The sequence below is a fragment of the Notolepis coatsorum genome (assembly GCF_963971535.1).
Source record: "Notolepis coatsorum genome assembly, chromosome: 15".
NCBI lineage: Eukaryota > Metazoa > Chordata > Actinopteri > Aulopiformes > Paralepididae > Notolepis > Notolepis coatsorum.
In genome coordinates this window covers 60,229,548-60,257,226 of record NC_140179.1, presented here as the reverse complement: position 1 = coordinate 60,257,226, position 27,679 = coordinate 60,229,548, and the positions used below count along the sequence as shown (strand labels likewise).

At 46.4% G+C, this 27,679-nt stretch overlaps 1 protein-coding gene across 1 annotated transcript in view; it reads right to left on the bottom strand.

Annotated features, from left to right (window-relative positions):
- Positions 1 to 4,859, bottom strand: part of LOC311242063 (alpha-actinin-2-like) — a gene marked incomplete at both ends in the record, with an annotated part of 33,471 nt that extends 28,612 nt beyond the window's left edge. The window contains one exon of the mRNA XM_084331014.1: positions 4,713 to 4,859. Within this exon, the coding sequence (XP_084187140.1) occupies positions 4,713 to 4,859 (147 nt within the window). The remainder of the gene's footprint in view (positions 1 to 4,712) is intronic.
- Positions 4,860 to 27,679: the final 22,820 nt, after the last annotated feature.

The window sequence follows — 27,679 nt, the reverse complement described above, 5'->3', positions numbered from 1 at the left end:
AGCCATTCAGAATTGCAGCCACAATTGTAGTTCATAACGTGCAGTTATGTGCGTGTGAAGATATCTTGATCAAACACATGTGTACAAGATGGCGGCTCACGCATAAATCTTCTCTTTTCTCTACCTAAAATCTTAACTAAAATGTTTCTGAAATACTTGTGAAATACAAAATTACATGAAGCCTATATACCTCCTCCAATCATTAATACAATTAAATGGCCTGAAAAGGAAAGAATAAAAATACTTTATGGTGTCAAAGTTCACTGTTCTGTCTAAGCGCAACCACGTCGGGTCATGACCCAAAGAGGTTGAGAACAACTCCTCTCTCTCTCTCTCTCTCTCTCTCTCTCTCTCTCTCTCTCTCTCTCTCTCTCTCTCTCTCTCTCTCTCTCTCTCTCTCTCTCTCTCTCTCTCTCTCTCTCTCTCTCTCTCTCTCTTCATCTGCCCCTTCAGTTAAAATAGGAGTTAGCATCCATCTTGTCATTCGGTTCGTTGGGACAACTGTTGACAGTCCTATGCTATTCACATCAGAGGAATGACAGTGAACGCCAGTCATTGCTGCACCAGTCTATTGTTGGACAAGCGCTGTCAGATATCATGTGCTCGCTCGCTGTAGGTCAATACCGCTACTCAACTACAATAGGCTATTTTGTCAAGGTCGTCAGTGCAAAAAGATTATATATATGTCTATAAACCTGTGTATGGGTGCAGAGAGGGTTATTTATATAAGCTAGTGATGACCCCCCCCCCCCCCCCCCCCCTTCATTATATTTTCACCCTCTTTTTATTCACCTTCTAGACAACAAGGACGCTGCTAGCTAACCTATATTCACTTTATGTTTCTAGACAACAAGGACGCTGAGGATCATCCCTATGTTCCCCGGGTCCCATATTGGCCGGGTCCTATGTTCCCCGCTTGATTGATTCATTGATTGAACATTTTATAAATTTTTATAATTTTATTAATTATTAATGTCCGCCTTGTTTCGAACTGGTTAAGCTTAGGCCCTCTTTCGAAGTTGGTTAAGGTTAGAGTTTGGAATCGGGGCTGTGGTCTAAAATGTTCAATCAATCAATCAAGCGGGGAACATAGGACCCGGGGAACATAGGACCCGGGGAACATAGACATGCTCCCGGACGCTGCTAGCTAACCTACATGTATTCACCTTATGATTCTAGACAAGGATGCTGCTAGCCAACCTACATGTATTCAACTTATGTTTCTAGACAACAAGGATGCTGCTAGCTAACCTACATGTATTCACCTTGTGTTTCTAGACAACAAGGATGCTATTAGCTAACCTACATGTATTCAACTTATGTTTCTAGACAACAAGGATGCTGCTAGCTAACCTACATGTATTCACCTTGTGTTTCTAGACAACAAGGATGCTATTAGCTAACCTACATGTATTCAACTTATGTTTCTAGACAACAAGGATGCTGCTAGCTAACCTACATGTATTTGCCTTATATTTCTAGACAACAAGGACGGTGCTAGCTAACCTACATGTATTCACCTTGTGTTTCTAGACAACAAGGGGAGCATGTCTATGTTCCCCGGGTCCTATGTTCCCCGGTAGCGATAGATAGTCGGTTATGCTTTGACTCGAGTTTATCTTTAGAGCAGGGCGATAGACCACCAGCCCTGATTCCAAACTCTAACCTTAACCTTGGTGCCAAGCATGGAAACTTTCAGTTCAGCCGACATTGAGTTGAATATGGGATCAGCCATCTCCTCGTTTAACAGGTTATTACCTTGGATGTCAGAATCGTCTGCAATTTGTTTGCTATATTGGTTGATGTATATTTCATTTGATAGCTGGTATATTTAGAATTTTAATATAGGCTTCAATAGGACTAGCACCAAAGTCTGCCACCAAGCAGAGCATAGAACGTTGGTATTGTGATGTCATGACCCTTCCTTCTTTTAGTTTCCTTGTAGACAAGGATGCTGCTAGCTAACTTAGATGTATTCACTGTATGTTTCTAGACAATAAGGATGCTGCTAACCTACGTGTATTCACCTTGTGATTCTAGACAACAAAGATGCTGCTAGCTAACCTACATGTATTCACCTTATGATTCTAGACAAGGAGCTGCTAGCTAACCTACATGTATTCACCTTATGTCTCTAGACAACAAAGATGCTGCTAGCCAACCTACATACATTCACATTGTGTTTCTAGACAACAAGGATGCTGCTATAGGCAAGCTACATGTATTCACCTTGTGTTTCTAGACAACAAGGATGCTGCTAGCTAACCTACATGTATTCACCTTGTGTTTCTAGACAACGATGCTGCTAGCTAACCTACATGTATTCACCTACTGTTTCTAGACAACAAGGGTGCTGCTAACTAACCTAGCCTACATGTATTCACCTTGTGTTTCTACTTTCTAGACAACAATGATGCTGCTAGCTAACCTACATGTATTCACCTTGTGTTTCTAGACAAGGATGCTACTAGCTAACCTACATGTATTCACCTTATGATTGTAGACAACAAAGATGCTGCTAGCTAACCTACATATATCCACCTATGATTGTAGACAACAAAGATGCTGCTAGCGTGCCAAACTTCCTATGAGCATGGGAGCATGTCTATGTTCCCCGGGTCCTATGTTCCCCGGGTTCTATGTTCCCCGCTTTGATTGATTGATAGATTGAAAATTTTAGACCACCAGCCCTGATTCCAAACTCTAACCTTAACCAGTTCGAACGAGGGCCTAAGCTTAACCGTTCGAAACAAGGCGGACATTAATAATTAATAAAATAATAAAAATTTATAAAATGTTCAATCTATTAATCAATCAAAGCGGGGAACATAGAACCCGGGGAACATAGGACCCGGGGAACATAGGGATGATCCCATGAGCATGACCCTGCATCGAGAAAGGGATATATTAGCCTCAAAGTCTAAGCTTTTGAACCAAACAGTCCGGATGAAACCATACGACAACCTTCACATAGTCAAATGGTTTCCTCCAGAATGTCCCTGGAGTCTGTCCCACGGAAAGACAATAGTATAACCAGGTATGCAATGGCACCAAAGATCCTTGATCATGAGGACACATTAATTCCATAACGATGGCAAAGATGATTGTGCATGCCCCATGTTTACTGCTAATGTTAAGAGGAAGAACAGATTCAAGTCAACTTGATCACGTCAGAGTAGATTTAACATCTTTGTAAACAAGCCTGCCACCTTATCTTTACAAGACAGAATCCAGCTTCCAGGATGAACCCTTTCACTGCTGCGCTACCAAAACGGTTAACCCTTTCACTGCGACAATTCACAGAAGGTTAACCCTTTCACTGCCACACAACAGCCGGTTAACAACCGACCGTCAGTTGTGTGACAGACTGACAGTAAAGGGTTAACCGTCTGTCGTGTGGCAGTGAAAGGGTTAACTTTAAACGCCTTTCACTACCTGCCCTCCATGAGAGGAGAGCCTTACTGTGTTTAGACTAGGTCCCCCAAATTAATGGAAGTGAATGAGGAGCCTGACACCTGGGAGAAATGGCGACAGCTGACAACAGGGGGGCTGCTAGCTTGCTTACTGGTTGATGACCAGTGCCTTTATATGCCTTCGCGCCCTAACTGCTCCAGAAGAGTTGCTGAGTGGCTGACAGCAGAAGCCCGTGGTTGTAGCCTACTGGGCCAATCCCAGATGGGCATGTGTTTGTTTAACTGCGTGAATGTGAAACTGGACATTGCTGACAGAGAAAATAACTTGTATAAATAAAGATATAAACACCCATAACTTATGGTCTGTCAAACCTAAAATTATAATAATGTGCAGGAACCTGTCGCAGTGACGTTCACCCATCAATTTGATTTATTAGTCATTTATTTATATATAGACCTGAGTAAAAGGGCTACCTGCCAACATGAGTAGAATTTACCAGCTACAGGCAATATTGAAATTAGAGTGTTTTCATTTCTCTTCATGGATTCACATGGATAATTCTATTGTATTTTAAAACTTAGCAAATATAGTCTACAGACTGACTATACAGCCTATTTGTCTCATATCCTATAGCTTACTGTAGGTCTAGAATGAACATTTGACATAGGCATACTTTCATTCATATTATTTCAGCCAGTAGGCCTACAGTATAATAGGCTCCAACAATGGAACCAACTTTTCTGGATGCCGTTATAAAGACGAGAAGAAGGAGAAGAAGAAGAAACCAACCGACCTTCCGCTGCTGTAGGTCTAGATAGAATGAACATTTGACATAGGCTACTTTCATTCATATTATTTCATAGGCTCCAACAATGGAACCAACTTTTTTGGACAAGTATAAGATAGAGGAGCTTGAAAATAACGTGAACTAGTATTTTTGTAATTATTTATCTTTTGCTGTAGTGGATAGGTATATTATTTTTGATATTGATAGGTATATTAATATGATATTGTAAGGAAGGGGCAGGACCAGATAAGCTTTGCTTCTTTCTGTCCCTTCTCGAACAAAACCATTTTGTCTTGAGCTATGTTGACAATTGCTTCCATGTCTAGGAAGATATATTTTATTTGATTTGTATTTGTATTTGATTTATACATTTTTTTTTTTTTTTTATTTAGTTGTTGTTATTATTTGTAGTTATTTCAAGTTTGTGTGTTTATGGTTGTTCGAGATAAATAAATATCAAATAAAATCAAATAAAGACAAGAGGAAGGAGAAGAAGAAGAAACCGACCGACCTTCCGCTGCTGTTTCTCCCAGGCGGGGTCCAGCAGCAGGTCACGGTCCCACTCGTCCTCCTGCACGGTGTAGTCCATCAGTTCCTCCTGGTGCACCATGTAGCCGTAGGTGTTGTATTCTACCGCTGACTGCATCTGGGGCATCATCCTGCTGGCGCGGGTTACGTGGTAAAGACCAGGCTTCAAACAGCCAGGTGATCGGACTGAGAGGTGGTTCTCCTGCTCCCCTCGGGTGCCTTTGACTCACAGCTCAGCTTGAAGGTGAGTGTGTGGGACAACTGTGTCCTCTCTCTCTGCCCCCCCCCTCGCTCTCTCTCTCCCTCCCTCTCACTCTCTCTATCTGCCCCCCCTCTCGCTCTCTCTCTCCCTCCCGTTCACTCTCTCTCTCTGCCCCCCCGCTCGCTCTCTCTCTCCCTCTCTCTCTCTGCCTCTCTCTGCCCCCCTCTCGCTCTCTCTCTCTGCCCCCCTATCGCTCCTCACTCTCTCTCTCTGCCCCCCTCTTGCTCCCTCTCTCTCTGTCCCCGTCTCTCTCTCTCTCCCCCTCTCTCTGCCCCCCTCTCTCTCTCTCTCTGCGTCTCTCTCTCTCTCTCTCCCCCTCTCTCTCTCTCTCTGCTTCTCTCTCTTTCTGCCCCCCTCTCGCTCCTCTCTCTCTCTGCCCCCCTCTTGCTCCCTCTCTCTCTCTCCCTCTCTCTCTCTATCTCTCTCTGGAGGAGTCTACAACCATACCTAATTTTAGCATTTAGCAATTTTTTTTTAAGTTAGCATTTTTGTACCTTATTGTCTGCATTTTTACTTCATTGTACTTTCATTGGACTTAGGTTGTACTTTAGTTTGTATATTGTATATTTTGTATAGTGTTGGGAGCACATTCTCCGGGGCTCATACAGAACCAAGCATTTCACTGTAATGTACATGTCACCCGTAGTCTACTGACAATATATCAGGAGATCAGTAAATGAACTAGAGCAGCGGTTCTCAAACTACGGGTCGCGACCCAAAGTGGGGTTGTGGGTAGGTGACAGTGCATTGGCAAGTAAAAAATCTTCTTTTCCTAATTAGCAGGCTATACAAATGCAATATTGTGCCTCACTGTAGGTTAACAATAAGAAAACCTTCCTCAATCAGTTGTTTTTAACACTTTAAGTGCAGAAAACGCCGGAACTCGTCATTCCCCGCCATGCTCAAGTTGCCGAGGACGCCGTAACTCGTCTTTGCTCTGTTTACATCTTTTTTCGATTTTCCCAGTCTGAACTTCACCGCGGAGCTTTTGGCAGAGAGTTTGAACCGGAAACTGCATTTCCTCTCAAATTACACTAGGTGGCAGTGTCCCCCTATTTTCTAACACTGTATCACAAGAGAATGAATATTGCACCCCACAATGAATCTGGCATTTGATTGGCCAGCGTACCTGACCACAGGTATAAAAGTTTGCGGGATCCCAGAATCGACAAGGTTTTGTAGGGGAGAGAGAGAGAGAGAGAGAGAGATAGATAGAGCGATAGAGAGATAGATTGAGAGAGAGATATTTGTATTGTGATCAGCCTATAGTCTATATTTATAGTTTTATACAGTATAGTGGTAGTATCAGAATAATTGTAAGGTTTCAGCTGTGCTTTAGAAGTACTTAGTCGTGCTAAGTAGTAGTACTATTGTGAGGGATTAGTGTGTAGTCTAGGTAGTATATTTCAGTAGTAGTAATAGTAGTTTGATCAGTTAGTAGTTCCATTTAGATCAGTATGAGGAGACGTAGTGTAGGTAAGCGAGGCGACAGACCGACAGCGGATCGGTTTGTTCAAACGAAGCTGGCATTCGGACCCGCGGTTGCAGCAGCAGCAGCACCGACGACCGGAGAGAGCCGTGAGACCGTCGCCGGACCCGCGGTTGCAGCAGCAGCAGCACCGACGACCGGAGAGAGCCGTGAGACCGTCGCTGGGCCCAGCGACGTGTCTCGCCCCGGGACCGGGACCGGCTCTCCCCGTCGTAGTTCGAGGAAGAGGAAGGTGGCCGCTGTGCTCATCTCTTCTTCAGCATCATCGGACAGTGATTCAACGGTCCATGAATCTGATGGGAGCGCCGATTGGGAACCACCAGGTAAGGTCGTATATATGTGATTGTGTGTGTGTGAAACGTGTATATTTGATGATGATTTACCTAACGCTAATTGATTCATTGTATACTGTGAATATGTAACGTTAGTTCGCCAACCAACGCCAGTATGCATTTATTATAGCTCCGGAGTCATCTGACGAGGATATTGATCTGGGTCGGAGGTATTATGGATCTGATTCATCTCACGAGTCCGACGGGGGACGCGGTGGTGGTCGAGGGGAGAAGGGTAAGTCATGTTGACGAATGCAATGTGAATATTGTGTGTTTACATGCATGTTCAAATCGATAGTTGCATGCTATAGAGGCATATAGAGGCCTCACCATGTGCTGCTAAGTTCAAAGGTGTTGGATAGGGTTCATGCCCTTTGATCTTGTGTGTGTGTGTGTGTGTGTGTGTGTGTGTGCTGTAATCAATGCTATTGTGACTGTGCTATGTACACACAGTGAGTGCAGAGGTGTTCTAGCATCAGATCTGTTTGAAGTGTGATATGGAGTGATCTGCTTATATTTGATTGTGTGTGTGTGTGTGTGTGTGTGTGCTGTAATCAATGATATTGGGATTGTGCTAAATGCTATGCTACACAGGCATATAGAGGCCTCACCATGTGCTGCTAAGTTCAAAGGTGTTGGATAGGGTTCATGCCCTTTGATCTTGTGTGTGTGTGTGTGTGTGTGCTGTAATCAATGCTATTGTGACTGTGCTATGTACACACAGTGAGTGCAGAGGTGTTCTAGCATCAGATCTGTTTGAAGTGTGATATGGAGTGATCTGCTTATATTTGATTGTGTGTGTGTGTGTGTGTGCTGTAATCGATGATATTGGGATTGTGCTAAATGCTATGCTACACAGGCATATAGAGGCCTCACCATGTGCTGCTAAGTTCAAAGGTGTTGGATAGGGTTCATGCCCTTTGATCTTGTGTGTGTGTGTGTGTGTGTGTGTGTGTGTGTGTGTGTGTGTGTGTGTGTGTGTGTGTGTGTGTGTGTGTGTGTGTGTGTGTGTGTGTGCTGTAATCAATGCTATTGTGACTGTGCTATGTACACACAGTGAGTGCAGAGGTGTTCTAGCATCAGATCTGTTTGAAGTGTGATATGGAGTGATCTGCTTATATTTGATTGTGTGTGTGTGTGTGTGTGTGCTGTAATCAATGATATTGGGATTGTGCTAAATGCTATGCTACACAGGCATATAGAGGCCTCACCATGTGCTGCTAAGTTCAAAGGTGTTGGATAGGGTTCATGCCCTTTGATCTTGTGTGTGTGTGTGTGTGTGTGTGTGTGTGTGTGCTGTAATCAATGCTATTGTGACTGTGCTATGTACACACAGTGAGTGCAGAGGTGTTCTAGCATCAGATCTGTTTGAAGTGTGATATGGAGTGATCTGCTTATATTTGATTGTGTGTGTGTGTGTGTGTGTGTGTGTGCTGTAATCAATGATATTGGGATTGTGCTAAATGCTATGCTACACAGGCATATAGAGGCCTCACCATGTGCTGCTAAGTTCAAAGGTGTTGGATAGGGTTCATGCCCTTTGATCTTGTGTGTGTGTGTGTGTGTGTGTGTGTGTGTGTGTGTGATGTAATCAATGCTATTGTGACTGTGCTATGTACACACAGTGAGTGCAGAGGTGTTCTAGCATCAGATCTGTTTGAAGTGTGATATGGAGTGATCTGCTTATATTTGATTGTGTGTGTGTGTGTGTGCTGTAATCAATGCTATTGGGATTGTGCTAAATGCTATGCTACACAGGCATATAGAGGCCTCACCATGTGCTGCAAAGTGCAAAGGTGTTGGAGAGGGTTCATGCCCTTTGATATTGTGTGTGTGTGTGTGCTGTAATCAATGCTATTGGGATTGTGCTAAATGCTATGCTACACAGGCATATAGAGGCCTCACCATGTGCTGCAAAGTTCAAAGGTGTTGGAGAGGGTTCATGCCCTTTGATCTTGTATGTGTGTGTGTGTGTGTGTGTGTGTGCTGTAATCAATGCTATTGGGATTGTGCTAAATGCTATGCTACACAGGCATATAGAGGCCTCAACACCTCTGCACTCACTGTGTGTACATAGCACAGTCACAATAATACGCACACACACACACACACACACACACACATGTACATGCTTTGATGTACAATGGCCGCTGATTTATTTTGTGTTCATTACAGGATCCGACACAGAGTCCGGCGCTGGTACACCAACATGCTTGGGTATGTACTAACTACATTCATGTATGTAAATGTATTACTATTGTGTTTTATGAGACTTACTTACTGAATGAATTTAATCCAATTCAGATTCTGGCGCAGACTCCGCAGAGAGTGACACAGAGACTGGCAACGACATAGGATCACATTCTACTCCTGCAGGTAATTGTACATAAAATATAACACATAATGCTATATATATATATATATCATGTAAATAAAATGACAATACGTTGCCCTAGTGGAATGTATTACATCATGTGATTCTAGAACTGGATGCTAGTCTGGACATGCCGGAACCCGTTGCAGGGCGGAAACGCACATCTAAGCGCGGTAAGTTGGCCTCACTCTGCACACCACTTCCAGCTCTGACCTCTGACCCCCACACCACGTCCAGCTCTGACATCTGAACCCCACACACACTCACTCATTCACTCACACACAGTTTGTAACTACGTGGCATATGAATGTTTGTCTACAGTAGGGGTGTTATAGTATATTTGTATAATTGACAGGTCGTGGCGTGCGACGCGGAGGAGCGAAGAGCAGGTCTGCGATCCGTCAGGAAGAGGAGAATGCCTGGTCTCGTGAGGGCTGGGTGCCTCACAGGATCCCCTTCACAGCCCAACCGGGGTTGCTCCAGGACGCCGCGGCACTGAGATCCTACCGGTTTGCAAAATGGCTAGATCTGTTCCTGACGGATGCTTTCCTCAATTCCATTGTTGCCCAGACCAACCTCTACGCTGATCAGTCCATTGCCCGGCTGGACCCCACGCTAACCAGTAGCAGGGCACTGCTTTGGAAGGCCCTCACATTGAAGGAGCTGAAGAAGTTCCTTGGACTCAATTTCCTGAGCAGTGTCCTTCGGAAGCCTCGCGTGGACATGATGTGGACCACTGATGATATGATGTACACACCATACTACTCGGAGACCATGCCACGCAACCGGTATCAATTGATCTGGCGATTCCTCCACTTTGCGGACAATACATCCCTGGAAGTTAGAGACAAATTGTGTAAGGTACGCCCTGTAGTCGACCATGTCAACGTGAGGTGCAAGGAACTGTACCAGCCCAAACGTGAGCTCGCCATTGACGAGGGGGTGATGGCATGGCGAGGCCGCCTGACCTTCCGGGTCTACAACCCCAACAAGCCAACCCGGTATGGCATCAAGTCGTACTTCCTGTGCGAATCACGCACAGGATATTGCTTTGCATTTAAGCCATATTGCCGGGAAGGCTCGCTCCTGGGGGACACGGTCGTCGGTCTGCTTGGACGTTTGTCTGGGGCCGGTTATACGCTGTACATGGATAACTTTTACAACAGTGTACGCATGTCCGCCAAGCTCCGACAGTTGAGGACCGACGTCTGTGGTACCCTCAGGAAGCACCGGGGGGAGCCAGCCATCATCAAGAACGTGACCAAACGTGACATCCGTGTGGGGGAGCGCATTGCGGTCAACAATAAGCAGGTCCTGATCGTGGAATGGCGCGATAAGAGGATTGTGAAGACCATCAGCAGCTACCACGAGGACACCATGGAAATGGCGAAGGTGTGGAAGAAGCAGAAGAAGGGCAAAGCGCTGAGGGTGGAGATGCTCAAGCCGTCATCAATCATGTCGTACAATAAATTCATGAACGGCGTCGACCAGCTGGATCAAAACCTCTCGTACTATCCGGTTACACGTAAGACTGGAAAGTGGACCAAAAAGTTTGTGATGTATCTGATCCAAATATGTATGTTCAACGCTTTTGTCTTGTACAAAAGCAAGCACCCACAAGGGCATTACTACAACCTCTTCCGGTTCACCAGGGCTGTGGCGCGGACCTACACAGGGGGTCAGGAGAAGAAGATTCCTGGGGTGACAGCAGAGATGGAGGCGGAGGCGGAAGCAGGGGGTGGGGGTGAGGAGGAGGCAGGGGGTGGGGATGAGGAGGAGGCAGGGGCTGAGCAGGTGGGGCATGACGGGCAGCGCGACCCTAGGGCCCCACCGGGGGACCCGCAGAGCAGATTAGTGGGTGGCTTTGTGAAGCATGTAATGGTTGCATACAAAGCCACCCCCAAGCAAAAGCTACCGTGTAGGAAATGTCGGGTCTGCAGTAGGCGTGGCCTCAGGAGTGAGACCAGATATTTTTGCACATCGTGCAAAGTCCCCCTGCATCGTGACAAATGCTTCGCTCTGTACCACACAAAGAGGGATTTCTCTAAATAGTTTCTTTATTAGTTGTCATACAGAAGTACAGACTACTTCTAAATAATCCGGCACACAGAAGTACAGATTACTTCTAAATAATCCATCATTGTGTGATACAGACAGAACCATGTGTACCGGTACATAGTATAGCTAGCTGAGAGTAGTATAGTATAGTATAGTATAGTATAGTGTATGGGTAGTTGCACTGTTTTCTGTACAAGACAAATGCGTTGAACACATGTATTTGGGCCACGGTTGTCGATATTGCATAGGCATGTTTGGACCACTTGCAGATGAGACGTTATGTTAGCGATCTAGCTGTGTCGACTCCATTCATCATTTGCATTGTGTGTGTATATAGTTTATTTTTTTATTTATCTTTTTCCCCCCTCATTTTTACCGTTTGCACAGAACCAATGGTTGCTGACAGTCACCCAGTTTATAAAAGTATATACTGTAGGTAACATACCACACTTTTCTAATGCAGTCCATTGGCCTCTTATTTATATACTTTGGAAGCATGTATTGGATATTTTTTGGTCCACAGATCATCTGGCGATTCATCCATTTATCAATGGACAATGCAGTCATCGATGCGAGAGATAAGTAAGATATGCCCTGTAGTTGATCATGTGACGTGCCTGTACTGTGAATGTTACCAGCAAACTTCTAAATGCACTGAAACAATGGTTGGTTATCCTCCAGTGTTCACTTTTTATAAGGTATTGTCTTGGTAAATTACCATAATCCTATACTGTGAATGTTACCAGCAAACTTCTAAATGCACTGAAACAATGGTTGATTATCCTCCAGTGTTCACTTTTTATAAGGTATTGTCTTGGTAAATTACCATAATCCTATACTGTGAATGTTACCAGCAAACTTCTAAATGCACTGAAACAATGGTTGATTATCCTCCAGTGTTCACTTTTTATAAGGTATTGTCTTGGTAAATTACCATAATCCTATACTGTGAATGTTACCAGCAAACTCCTAAATGCACTGAAACAATGGTTGGTTATCATCAGCCAGTGTTCACTTTTTATAAGGTATTGTCTTGGTAAATTACCATAATTTTATACTGTGAATGTTACCAGCATATGTGTCTAATGCACAGCAACAATGGTTGGTACTGATGACTTGTCACCCAGTTTATTGAACATATTTTGAAATAAAAATGTTCATTTCATCAAAGTTTCAAGTTTTCTGCATTGTAAAGTATTCTGTATTTTATAATAATGTTTTCTGGACCTACACCAGTAGTTATAACTTACTTGTTCGTTAGCGCCAGGCATGGTGGTTGATAAGGTAGTAGTATTTCCAAGTGAAACTAATTGATATATTATCAATACAAGCTATTATTACTTTATGAATGTGTTTATCATGTATGGACGAATAAATTGGAAAACAGGTAGGTACAGAGCAACACAGTGTCTACAACACGGGAGCAGATTATGCACAGTACATGAATGAGAAACAGTCAAAATGTTTTTTTTTTGTTTATTGCATGCACATGATCTATAATACCTGATCGGTACAATATCTACTAACCTGGTCAATACAATATATTCCCACCTGATCGATATAATAGTATTACTGCATTTCAAGTTTGTCAGTCAGTCGGACTGTCAATCAAACAATCAAACAATAAATCAATCAAACAACCAACAAAACAATCTATCAATCAATCAAACAACAAAACAACTATCAATCAAACAACCAACAAAACAATCTATCAATCAAACAACCAACAAAACAATCTATCAATCAAACAACCAACAAAACAATCTATCAATCAAACAACCAATAAAACAATCTATCAATCAAACAACCAACAAAACAATCTATCAATCAAACAACCAACAAAACAATCTATCAATCAAACAACCAACAAAACAATCTATCAATCAAACAACCAACAGAACAATCTATCAATCAAACAAACAATAAAACAATCTATCAATCAAACAACCAACAAAACAATCTATCAATCAACAAAACAATCTATCAATCAAACAACCAACAAAACAATCTATCAATCAAACAACCAATAAAACAATCTATCAATCAAACAACCAATAAAACAATCTATCAATCAAACAACCAACAAAACAATCTATCAATCAAACAACCAATAAAACAATCTATCAATCAAACAACCAACAAAACAATCTATCAATCAAACAACCAACAAAACAATCTATCAATCAAACAACCAACAAAACAATCTATCAATCAAACAACCAACAAAACAATCTATCAATCAAACAACCAACAAAACAATCTATCAATCAAACAACCAATAAAACAATCTATCAATCAAACAACCAACAAAACAATATATCAATCAAACAACCAATAAAACAATCTATCAATCAAACAATAAAACAATCTATCAATCAAACAATAAAACAATCTATCAAACAAACCAATAAAACAATCTATCAAACAAACCATCCATCCATCCATCCATCCCAGTCTAAATTGCTTTATAACACGTTCAGTACCTATTATCACCCGGGCGGCGCACCGTTCATAAAAGTGCCTGTAACTCCTTTTCTAAAGAATCCACCTGGATTTTTACCTGTGTTGACCTTTTTTAACTTGTAATTGTGAACGAACGAAGACATGCAGAAACAAACGGTTTTTTTCATTGTGTACATCAACTCGTCGTCGTCAAATGAGCCAAACCATTTCCCCATAGTTATAATATAAAATATAGAAATAGCTCCGCTAAGATCATGAGATATGCTAAAATCGCCCAGGAATCCAGGCAATGCCGGATTTCTGGCCGGCATTCAAAGTGTTAAAGGTCCAGCCTGCAAACATTTCTCACGCTTTTAAATGTAAGCTAAACTGTAAAACATCCACGCTTACAATGTTCCAAAGGTGTCACAATGGGATAAACACAAATTTCTCACAAAGTCCTATTGTTCAATAAATAACCTTCCCTCCTGTGTCTCCCTCTCAGCCTTCCTACTGTCTCAATAAAGAACCTTCTCTCCTGTTTCTCCCCTATTCTGTCTCCCTCTCAGCCTTCCTACTGTCTCAATAAAGAACCTTCTCTCCTGTGTCTCCGCTACTGTCTGCCTCTCAGCCTTCCTACTGTCTCAATAAAGAACCTTCTCTACTGTGTCTCCGCTACTGTCTGCCTCTCGGCCTTCCTGCAAGGGTGTCGCAATAAAGAACCTTTTCTCCTGTGTCTCCGCTATGTCTGCCTCTCTGCCTTCCTACTGTCTCAATAAAGAACCTTCTCTCCTGTGTCTCCGCTACTGTCTGCCTTTCGGCCTTCCTACTGTATCAATAAATAACCTTCCCTCCTGTGTCTCTGCTACTGTCTGCCTCTCAGCCTTCCTACTGTCTCAATAAAGAACTTTCTCTCCTGTGTCTCTTCTACTCTGTCTCCCTCTCAGCCTTCCTACTGTCTCAATAAAGAACCTTCTCTCCTGTGTCTCTCCTACTCTGTCTCCCTCTCAGCCTTCCTACTGTCTCAATAAAGAACCTTCTCTTCTGTGTCTCTCCTACTCTGTCTCCCTCTCAGCCTTCCTACTGTCTCAATAAAGAACCTTCTCTCCTGTCTCCCCTACTCTGTATCCCTCTCAGCCTTCCTACTGTCTCAATAAAGAACCTTCTCTCCTGTGTCTCCTCTACTCTGTCTCCCTCTCAGCCTTCCTACTGTCTCAATAAAGAACATTCTCGCCTGTGTCTCTGCTACTGTCTGCCTCTCGGCCTTCCTACTGTATCAATAAAGAACCTTCTCTCCTGTCGACACGGGTTGGCTGGTTCAAATCCCTCTCCGTACCTGGATCACTAATCCCAATTAAATGTGTGAGTGTGGGGGTGTACAGTAGGGGTTATGAGAGAGGAAGCTGTGGTGGGCTGGAATTTTACAGACTGGCTCTGTGGATTTGTTTAGGATGTTGAAAGTGTTTTACCTTTTACAGTAGTCGTTTTTTTTTTTATCCACTTTTTCTCCCATTTTCTATATTTTCTCCCATCCCAATTTCGTATCATCCAATTCAACCCTCCCCTGTCACGAACGCTGTTTCTTGCCTCCCACAAGCTGGCTGCAACGTGGACTAAGTCATACATAGCACAAGTCCCCTCCGGTACTTGAGGTAACAGCAGTCACATCTTTTCACCTGCACAGCTCGATCTCTCAGTGGCGAGGAGTAACGCGTGGGAGGCTCACGCTGCCCCCGACACTTCCTGATTCTACTGCGCAGGCGCACCAACCGACCTGTAGGAGTCGCTGTCCACAACGCCCGATCCCCACCCATCAGTTTCCCACCCCCTAATACGGCCAATGTGTATTAGTACGGACGACCAGCTAAACTGAAAGCAATGAGGAGCGCTGGGCTCGAACAGGCAAGCCCAGCGTCTCCGTCATTCGTGGCGAGCGCCTTGCCCACTACGCCACGTAGCCACCGTACAGTAGTCGTTTTATAGTAATAATTACCATTCTAAACCAGTGCCTTCCTATCAGGATAATTATATTTTTCATCCCATGTCACTGCTTGAAGCACTTTTAACCATTACTATATACCAGCACAATGTATTTTGGTTTAATAACACAGACTATAATGGGAGACTTTGATTTAAAGAGGCAACAGTTTAGTAAATGTTTCGGTATGGTTCAGGAGGACAATGATTTCCCATATATGTCATTAGCGAAGGTCTGATCAAAATGTCAACAAAAAACGTTATTTTTGGATACACCGTACAACAAAGAGCAAGTCCACCCAAACTTGTCATTCCTCAAAAGCAACTGTATAAAGTCCTCAAAAACTAAATAAAACACTGTATAGGCTACTAAAGTAAATATTGCATTACTGTCTGGGACTGCTGCTAAGCTCTAGCTGAAAAAGTAACTTTTTATATAAACGATACACTTTTACAAGACTTCCTACCTGTCATCTATGTATCACCAAACAATTGTGCAAAAATCCTTATTTTCATATGAAAACCCTACTCCGTGAGTAATGTCTCTTTGCACACAAGGGTGTAGCCCCCAAACAATACATTCCTTTTGTGGCTAAATCTGTCTTTGTTATTTTCACAAAAACCTGCTCTTTGAAACATCTTGGCTTTCAGAAGGGTATCCATTAGTCTATGACACACTCTATGTTGACGCTCAATCTCTGATTTTTCTTTTTATTTGAATCACATTTAAAATGTTTCCAAATATTATATCCTCAGCAGCTGTTGCCAGATGAAGAAATTAAGTATTCGTTTGTCGAGGGTCGTTACGACGTTCTTCTTCTTCTTCTCTGACAAGAATAAGTTACAGGTTGAAAAAACCCTCAGCTCAGAACTCGGCAGAATCTGCACCTGGCTCGCTGATAACAAACTATCATTACACCTGGGTAAAACAGCGTCCATTCTCTTCAGATCAAATAACAAACTCAGCAAGACCGACGGCTTCTCAATTACAGTGGGTGACAATATTGTCACAAGGAAAGATGAAATTACATACCTAGGTTCCATCCTAGAGGCAAATCTTTCCTGTGACAAAATGGCATCCAAGGTAATAAAAAAAGTCAACCAACGAACTAGATTCTTGTACCGGATCTCCTCTCTGGTAAACAAGAATACCCTGAAGACTCTGGCAGGAGCACTCATTCAAGGGTACTACGACTATGCTTGCACCTCATGGTACCAAAGCACCTCAAAGGCCCTAACAACAAGATTACAAACATCACAAAACAAACTGGTCAGACTACTACTTGACCTTACTCCTAGAACCCACCTCACCCCTGCCCACTTTGACTACCTAGGATGGCTTAGAGTAGACGACAGAGTACAGCAACTTGCAATGGGCCTGGTCTACAAGATACACTATACGACTAAGGTACCCATGTACATGTCAAAATACTACAAAGGTCAGTGAATACCACGACCACAACACCAGAGGAAGCTCAACAAATCATGTTAAACCCAGATTCGGCTCAAACAAGGGACTAAACACGTTTTGCAATTATGCCACATCAATTTGGAACGCCCTACCCAAAGCTGTGAATCCCTACCCACATTCAAAACCGCTCTAAAAGAGCACCTACGGGAGGCTGCAATTCGAAACTGGCCACCGTAAATGTCCAAACCCCCCCACCCCCTCCTAATAGACAGTCTCCTCCCCATCGTATGTATATATTCTCTCCCCACCATATGTATATTTCTCTCCCACCCACCCACCCTCTCCTAATGTACAGTCTCCTCCCCACCGTATGCATATATTCTCGCCCCACCGTATGTATATTTCTCTCCCACCCACCCACCCCCTCCTAATGTACAGTCTCCTCCCCATCATATGTATATACTCTCTGTCAGGATCTATGGGTAACAGTACTGTATATTTTCATATCATATATGTCACAAATGTAACAGTACTATATACCTGTATGTCATGTATGTCCATATGCCATAAATGTCATGATGTCATGTATGTTGTGTATGTCATAAATGTCACTATGAATTGAAAATGGGGGACCCTGTTGTAAACAAGACAAACATCTTTCTCTGGTCTGCATCCCCTTAACAATTGTGTGTATTGAGCCGTACTGTATTGTACCCATTCTGCAATCTGTTAAATAAAGTTTTCATTCATTCATCATTCATTCATTCATCCTTCTGCTTCAAATCCCGCGGGTTTGGGGATGTGCCACTCGCTGGTCAAACTGTGTATTACACCACTGGCCATTAAGTCCCCTCTATTCAAAACGTGTTTCGTTCTACAGTTATATAGCATTACTGGCAATCGCGTCTCGCTCTTCGCCATAATGCGATATCTCTTATCTCCAGCACCTACTGTGCTCATGAACAAAACAAATGCACCCATGCACCTGACCAGGCCACGCCCCGGCGTCCTCCTATAAGACGCCGGACATGGTCACACTCCCCCTTCCTCTTTTTTTGTTTCCATCATGGACGCTGCAGTGCACTCCATGAACTAGTTGTTATGAAATGCAGAGAGAAATTACACAATGTTGGGTTTTCGCCGGAGATTCACCAGCCCCTGGAATCTTCTCGGCACATCCTAACAGCACATCGGGTCTGTCCTGGGTTTCCTCGTCTCGTGACAGCGGACCGAGGGACGTCGCGCGGTGGCTAGCTGTCGGGCTAGGTCGCGCACAGGGCTTGCGCTGCCAGGCATTAATGCTAGCATTTGTGATACTGCTCGTTGTCCCGTGAGACAGCCGAGTTGTGTATTGGCGCAAGGGGCAGGATATTTGGGAAAACATGGTTGTCATGACTCTGTTTTTGGTGTTTTCCCAGCTATCCTAGTGCGCGCGGCTAATGCTAATGCTACAATGCTGGGTCTCCGTTCTTGTTCCCCGCCGAGGGCTGTCTTTGAAAAGGTCTTCCCTCCTCTTAACCATTCATGCTGACGGTCAATTGGTGTCTACTGTTGGGAGTTTTGACGGGGGCTTGGTTACCATTTCATGGGTGGATGGGCTGAGGCCTAGGGCTGGTGTGCTTTTTGTGAATCTATGAATTAATAATAATAATAATAATTCATTTAATTTATATAGCGCTTCTCAATAACCCGAAGTCGCTGACAGTAGTCGGGAGCAAGAGTACAAACAAAGAAATGAAAGCAAAGAAACAAAGAAACAACAAAGAAACAAAAACAAAAGGAACATGAGACCATGGGGGGAACAGGGGAGACAGCATGATAGCACAAAAAAGACTGGAGACAGACATCAATCAGGTTAGAGGGGAGGGGGGGGGGGTTTAAGGGTGGGGGGGGTTGAAGGCAAGGGAGAACAGGTGGGTTTTGAGGCGAGCTTTGAAGGTGGAGAGTGTAGGGGAGTCTCTGATGGACTGGGGGAGGGAGTTCCAGAGTCGGGGTGCAGTACGAGAGAAGGCCCGATCTCCGAAGTTTTTAAGCTTGGATGTCGGGACAGTGAGGGAGGCAGTGGAGGAGGACCGGAGGGAACGGGTGGGGCGGTAGGGAAGAAGGAGATCAGTCAGGTAGGGGGCGGCCAGGCTGTGGAGGGCTTTGAAGGTGAGGAGTAGTGTTTTAAAGTTTATGCGGTGTTTGATCGGGAGCCAGTGGAGGGAGTGGAGGACAGGAGTGATGTGTTCGCGGGACCGGGTGTTAGTGTGGAGGCGGGCGGCTGAATTTTGGACCATTTGCAGTTTATGGAGGGAGCGGGAGGTGATACCAGTGAGGAGGGAGTTGCAGTAGTCCAGGCGGGAGGAGATGAAGGCGTGAATGAGGGATTCAGCAGCGGGGGGGGGAGAGGCAGTGACGGATTTTTGCGATGTTGTGGAGGTGAAAGTAGGATATTTTTACGATGGAGCGGACGTGGGGGTCAAATGAGAGGGTGTGGTCAAGGAGGACACCAAGGTTTCGGACAAGGGGGGAGGGGTGATGGTGGAGTCGTTGATGGTGAGTGTGATGGGTCCGGATCTGGTGAGGGTGGTTTTGGTGCCAATGATGAGAAGTTCAGTCTTGTCACTGTTCAGTTTGAGGAAGTTGTGAGTCATCCAAGTTTGGAGTTCAGTGATGCAGGATTCGATGTGACTGAGGGGTGGGCTGTGGGGGGATTGTGTACTGATGTAGATTTGGGTGTCGTCAGTGTAACAGTGGAAGTTGAGGTGGTATTTACGGATGATGTGACCAAGGGGGAGAATGTAGCAGATGAAGAGCAGGGGGCCGAGGACTGAGCCTTGGGGGACCCCCTGTGTGACTGGGGAGGGGGAGGAGGTGTGGCCGGAGAGGGAGATGAATTGGTGTCTGTCTGCGAGGTAGGAGGAGAACCAGCAAAGTGCTGTGCCCTCAACACCCAGTTGGTGCAACCTTTGGAGGAGGATGGAGTGACACACTGTGTCAAAGGCTGCACTGAGATCGAGTAGGATCAGGATGTTGAGGGCACCGGAGTCAGCGGGGATGAGGAGGTCGTTGATGACCTTAACCAGTGCAGTTTCGGTGCTGTGAGCGGGACGGAAGCCAGACTGAAGGGGTTCATAGAGGGTGTTGGACTGGAGATGGGAGTGTAGTTGGGAGGCAGCAATGCGTTCCAGTGTTTTAGAGAAAAAAGGAAGATTGGATATGGGGCGGTAGTTGGAGAGGCTGGATTGGTCAAGAGTGGGTTTTTTGACGACAGGGGTGACAGCGGCGAGTTTATAGGGGGAGGGGACGTGGCCTAGGGATAGTGACTGGTTGAAAAGGGCGGTGAGGTGGGGGATGAGAGCAGGGAGGCAGGCTTTGGTGAGAGTAGTGGGTAGGGGGTCAAGGGAGCAGGTAGTGGTCTTGGAGGTGGTCATGAGGTCCATGATGAAGGAGGAGTCAACTGGGGCGAAGGCAGTAAAAGGGGTGGGAGGGATGGAGTCAGGTGGGGGAAAAATGTTGGTGGGGGGGGGGCGAGGGTGGGGGAATTGGCGATGCGGGCATTCAGTGAGCTGTTGATTAGAGATACTTTATTGTTGAAGAAGAGGAGAAACGAGTTGCAGAGGTCAGGGGAGGAGAGTGAGTTATTGTCCGGGGGTTGTAGGAGTTTCTTGACAGTGGAGAAAAGGGTCCGTGGGTTGCGGTTGCTGCTGTTGATGATGGTGGAGTAGTGGGAAGATTTGGCAGCTTGGAGTGCATCACGGTAGGAGGAGACGTGCTGTTTGTGGAGGTCGGCGTGGATGGTGAGGTGGGGTTTTTTATAGAGGCGTTCTAATTGACGGCCGGTCTGCTTCATAGAGCGGAGTTCCGGAGTGTACCAGGGGGAGGAGGTGGTGAATGAGACAGTGATGGTTTTCAGGGGTGCCAGTGAGTCGAGGGAGTCAGAGAGAGTAGAGTTGAGGAGGAGGGCATAGTCGTCGGGGTTAGAGGGGGCGGAGTCAGGGGGAAAGGCAGAGGATATGGACTGAGACAGTGTGAGAGGGTCAATGGATTTTATGTTACGGAAAGAGATGGTGCGTTTATTGGAGTGGTGGGGTGGGGGAAGGGGAGCAGCGAAAAGGATGCAGTAGTGGTCAGAGAGTGGGAATGGGATGGGGTGAGGATTGGATATGGGTAGGGAGGCAGAGCAAACAAGGTCAAGTGTGTGGCCTTTGTTGTGGGTGGGAAAGTTGATGTGCTGGGTGAGGCTAAAACAGTCAAGAATTGTGTGCGGGACTGGTGTTTCTCTGGTCTGCATCCCCTTAACGTAAGGTTATGTATATAACCAAGTTCTATGAATACTGGTGACGCTCAGCGTCATTCTGCACTAACCTCACTTCGTGCCTAGCACTGAATAAAAAACTCCACAATGTACCTTTATATACCGACATCCGTCTGGCCACACCCCTATCCGCTTACCTTCATAGGCAGGTGTGTGGTCACCTACTCGCCTCCTTCCCAAACTTTCACCACAAGGCGAGGTCAAGGGCCGCAGTGGCGTCCTGACGCTGAGCGTCACCAGTATTCATAGAACTTGGTTATATACATAACCTTACGTTCTATTTCATTCTGGCTTCCGCTCAGCGTCATTCTGCACAAGAGGAGCTGAGCGGAAGCCAGAAGCTCGACAAATGTACCCCGCTGAGGCCCCCCACAACCATCAGACCAGAGAGGACCGAGCCCCCCGACCCTCCCTAATGGAGGACGGGAGGGAGACGGATCCGACCGTGCGAAGAGGAACTCGAGCAACTCAACGCACAGGGTGAGCAGACCGTGGCTTGACCCCACGACTACGCACACGCACAACCCGCATGCCACCAGGGAACGAACGGAAAGAACAACCCTCGTTACTGCCCCCAAAAATCACGGAGTCAAGAGCAAACTCAACCCCGTGGCAAGGCCGTAGCAGCGGAGCGCGAAGGAAGACCCAGACCCCCTGAAGGGACTGGACCCCCTGGAAAAAGGGGGCCCGGAGAGGTCAATGACGCCAGGCATCAAGACCTCACCAGGCGGTCACTTAGTGACACCGCCCCCCACATCGCCAACGTATTCGGACAGGGCCCCTCCAAGAGCGGGCCCTTCCCCCCATTAGTACGCCGCCTGGCACACTCACCCTGCAACACAGGCAGTCAGCATGGCCGTAACTTTGAAGCACTCAAAAGGTTAACCATAACGGAAGCAGGCAGCGCACCGGGGAAACCAGGCAGCAGGCTGTAGACCCGAGCCTGGAGCACTGCGGACGAGACAGGCGCCAAAGGGGTCAACTGAAAACAGCACCCCGGCGGAAGGGACGTATGCTGGCATTGTTGCGCACCATGACAAAGCCTCCATAAAAAAAAACCCACCCAGAGGGGTCGAGGCAGAGAAGGCTGACACGATTGGCAGACGTCATGAACGTGCAGGGGCACACTCAACCGGGTAACCCGGGAGTTGACTCTGCTCCAACACACCAGGGAATCAACCACCCTCTTGGTACCACATACGGTGGTTGTTCCTATAACCCCTCAAGAAAAAACTCCAAAACACACCTGCGGGTATACACCAGCTATACCGCAGTACAAGTGTTTCAGTTTCCAAAAAGGGTTATCCCAGGCCTACGGTTTCAACGAAACATTATTTCGGACCGGGCCCGGCGGCTCGGGAAGCACACAGGGTTACCAGAGGAGGTCCAGAAGACCACCCCAACAGCCCCCTCTTCGCCATGCGTGAGAGAGGAGCGAAAGAAAAGGAGAACCAGCCCCTTTATGATAGTGTCAGGTACAACGTGTACCCAACAAAGGGTCTCCATAACGCCTAACCCTGTGACACCCGGGCCGATCCGGCATTTTTCCCCCCGAAAAAAGTCCCTCAGAGTACCAGAACAGCAGATCTGCGTCCCCGGCGGGCAACGGGTTAACTGACCTGGACCAGCGCGACCAGAACCACGCCGACATGCCCACTCCAGGAGAGGGGGTAAGTATGCGTGTCGATCTCAAAACATGAAAAGAGGGCGCCACCCAGACGGTCCCATTTGTACCGCGCTCAGTGGCCCACCCCAAGGGCGTGAGACCCCTCTACCTATGTCCTGATCTATTCCGTTAACATCCCCCAGATATGATTGAGAATCCGTCGAGACCCAGTAACAGGCTCTCGGAAGAGGAAAAAATCCGCCATCCCAGTTGCCCTATAAAAACGCTGTTTTAATAACGAGCAACCAAGGCGTACTAGCCTCCTGCATGATTCTAATCAGAAACACCCCGAGCCAGCACTATGTACGCGTCGAGACCCAAACACATCAATGGATAGTCTAACCAGACACCAGACATTGGTCCTTCAAGTCGCCTGGGAGAACGACAAGAAGTTTGTCGTGCTTCATATTCTTCACTCTTTTTATTATTAAAAAAGAAAGAAACACCGACTGACATGAATCCCACTTGACGCGGCCGAGGGTAAAACATTTTTACATTCTTACATCCCAACACCCTCACCACAGAGGAGAGACGGGAATCCTCAGAGAGACTTCCCACGTGAGCCATAGATTGAAAAGTCACGGTAACATTGAGTCATGTGACCAACAGACTCAAGTTACACGTATATCGAGCGTAGTAGAACAGTAAGTTCTTACGCTCTGCCCCGACAACTTGACAACAGACCCTACATACGGGTCTAAAACTCACGGAAGCCGTCGTTTGCTATGACGGGGGGAAACCCAAGTCTCAACCGCCTGTGATAGGTGCAGAGTCTGGGAAACCCTTCCCCCCCCCGTGCCAAGCTGCCTAACAGCTTGGCCCTGACCGAATGAAAAGAGAGTCCAATAAACCCCCTGACCAATCAGAAGAAGGAAGGAGGGGTTTTTCCGGTACCCCCTCGCAAGCCCAACCCTTGCATACGACAACAACAAACACCCATACGATACCTTAAGTAGCAAATGCTAATGAACAGCGCAAAGCTAATTCAATGCACGCTAGCCACAGACACATCTGTGAACAGGGTTTATAACAAAGGCCAAGTTGTGTATGTGTGAACCCGACACCCGTATCCATGTTGTAAGACACAGAAAATCTGATAGAGAGAGAGAGCGGCTGAGCCGCGGTACTTTTTCATACAAGCATTACTGCAGACCAACACAATAGTGTTGCGGCTCAATATCACTGTTTAAGCAACAGAGCACACAACTAACCTCTACCTTTATGTGAAGATTCAGGTCGAGGCAGAAACACCTTTTTCAACCGAGTGTAGGCTGCAGGCCTTGCTTAAGCTCTAACATGAATGTAACGTCTAGCCCTCCTATCAAACCCATACTTTTTTGTAACAAAAAATACACTCCCTCTTTTTAGGAGGGACTCTTTATTTCTTTTAACAAAATCATATTTGGGCCGGGAAGGGAACAGGGGGGGACCACAGAGGGAAAAAGTCAAAAGAAAATTTAGCGACGCCTGCCACGAGCCGCTTGGGACTTGCCACCCCGTGGAGCCCCGGAGGGACGGTAAACGATCGGCGGCTGGTCATGACGATCCCTACCGTCACCTCCGGGCGTAGATGGGCCGGCTGCAGTGGCGGAGGCGCCCTCTCTCCTCCTGGCCTTCTTCGCCGAAGGTCCAGCAGTGGCGGTGGTAGCAGTGGCGGTGGTAGCAGTGGCGGTGGTAGCAGCGGCGGCTACGGCGGCGGAACCTCGACGACGAGCCTGCCGTCTGACTCCACCGGCGACATCGGGCGGGGGGAAATGAGGCTGGAGCATGGAGTGCTCCTCCTGCATCTCCCTGCTGGTTGAGGTCATCAGCTGCAGTGCCGACCCGAATAGTCCAGCATTGGAGAGGGGTGCCGTCAGAAGTGGAGTCCTCTTCTTCTCCGGCACACGCGCCTGCTCCAGCCAAAGGTGGCGCTGGATTAGAGTGGCCAGGGCACGCACTTTCCCAGTGGCTATAGCCTGCGGCTGAATCAGATGCAGGATGGCTCCTGCCGCCTGGGCGAGCTGATCATGTTGTAAATCAGTCAGCTCTGTACCGCCCGTCAGTATCCCGGACATGAATCTCGCCAGCTGCGCGATGTTAGAAGTGGCAGCCAGAGATTGCGTTGCGGAGATAAATGACTGGTCACTCCAGTAAGCCAACCGCCTCGCCGAATTCCCTTGGGGAACCGGCTTCCGTAACGGCTCCCACACCACCTCAGGACAAAGGAGCGCCGCCATCGGCCTATCAAGCCGAGGCACGCCCTCCTTCATGCCTTCTACCAAACCCACCACCCTCGTGACTTGCACGTAGGCGGGGGTAAGGCCCATGATGTGGGAGACCACCTGTCCCTGACGGACATAGGCCTCCATTGAGGGGAAAAATGGACAGACAACGTCCACCCCTCTCACCGGACGGCGTTGCCATAGATGACCTATGAGATCGTCAGGAATAGGAACAGGCAGTGGCTGCGGCAGCGGCACGCCGTTTGCGACTGCCGCTGCCGCCATGAGCTCAGGGAACAAAGCACACAGTTCCCCCTGCATACTTTCCCCCACCGAGCTCACGTCCCTCACATGCAGCAGACTACTGGTTAAGGAGCCACATTCTGATGTGGCTGATAGCAGGGCATCCCGCCGCAGAGTCGGAGGTTCTAACCCAACATCTGCGTACGAGGAATCCCAAGGAGACATCTCACCCCCCTCCAGTGTTACCTGGACGGGCGGGGGACATGTCTCCACCGGGGCTTCGAACAAGAACCTGTCCGCCTCTACCATGTAGTCCTCTGTTTCCATCGGCCATGGAGAATCAGACGCTTCCTCATCCGGCTCCACCAACTCACCAAAACCAGGCCGTTCGCGTCTACAAGCCACCATCTTGCGACGGGAGCGAGCTGACGCAAAACGTTTGCGTCTCAAATGCCCCGCAACCAAAGGAGCCGGCCGCCCAACAGCGGACGACTCCCCGGAAGCAGAGGAACCAGAGCCGGAACCAGGCCATCGCACAGGAGACGGCGCTGGTGCACCAGCTCCTTGGAGAGGCAAACTATCCATCGGACGCCTACCGGGCGTGGCTGCCGACCACGAGAGAGGCCTCAACCCCGCTCCAAGACGTACGACAGAGGCGGCAATGGAGAACCGCTGGTGAAGGGTGACGTTGCGAGCGCGACCCTCCGAGGTAAACATTATGACTTAGCTTTTTTCTTTTTAAATATATGAGAGAAGAAAAAAGCAAGAAAAAATTTAAACACGTATCAACTTTCTTCAACTAAACAACCTCGTCAAGTGTGGGTATCTACCAAGGCACTTTCTTGTGGTGAAAGTGAAGAAGGAGGCGAGTAGGTGACCACACACCTGCTTATGAAGGTAAGCGGATAGGGGTGTGGCCAGACGGATGTCGGTATGTAAAGGTACATTGTGGAGTTTTTTATTCAGTGCTAGGCACGAAGTGAGGTTAGTGCAGAATGACGCTGAGCGGAAGCCAGATTGAAATAGAACATTGTGTGTATGGGCTAGCCCATTCTGCAGTGTGTTAGTGGAGTTTTCATTCATTCATTTACCCCTTCATGGGTGCACACCACAGTGGAGGTTGCTGCATTCCTACTAGTGAGGCAGTGCTTTCACTAGTAGTAGTTTTTTGTTGCAGCCACCACTAGTGCTCCGTGCTTGTGAAGCAGGTGGCATCAGTCCTTTGCCTCTGACATGGTGGAACGGTGTCCCGCCCGGGCCGACGCCATGATGCGAGTCGGCCCGGCAGGTGGCTGGTGGGCTGTTAAGCCTATACCACCGCGGTATAGAATTAGCAGCGACTAGTAACATTGTTCGAATTGCTGTTTTTTCTGTCAAAAATGGTGTTGGGTGGCGGGGCCTTATAGATGGGAGGCCGAAGGTCTCTAGAGGCTTCCGTTAATGAAATGATTGATCTGGTTAAACAGACTATATGTTATTGTAATATGAACTACATAATATACTATAATAACACATTTCCGTTTGTTGGCAACGGTTGTTGGGTCATATCTTTATGAAATTAATGTGTTGATAAGATAAAAACTACCTACGTTTGTGAAAAGGGGCGTTGCTGCGGAACCAATCAAAACGCGTTACAACGTCAGGTGACTTGATTTCTCCCAATGACATTCTTCAAGCCCTGGAACCAGGAAGTAAATATTGCTACTCGTCTGTTCACAATACTGGATAGCTCTGCATTCGGTAAGCTCTCAATTCATTACTATTACTATTGAAATGCATTTTTACTTAACTTTACAGCATTATTCAAACGTGATAGGAAGTTATGAGTCATCAGCAGTTTATATGTTGTCCGTTTTGACGTCCGATTACACATTGGAAAATATTGTAGCCAGCTCACAAAGACTAACGTTACTAACGTTAGCATTTTAACTTTCTCAGATAGCAATCTAACATTACGATAGTGTAAATCAAACAACTCTAACCCAATACTAATAATAGTAACTTGTTTCACATTCTTGCTGTGTGTTACACTATGGTAATAGCGGTCTTTGTTGTTGCCTGTGACGTTAAAAATTGAGCTGTACTGTACTGTACCCATTCTGCAATCTGTTAATAACGTTTTCAATCAATCAATCAATCAATCAATCAACATTTATAACACAATAACAAGTGTGAAAATAACATGTTATTTA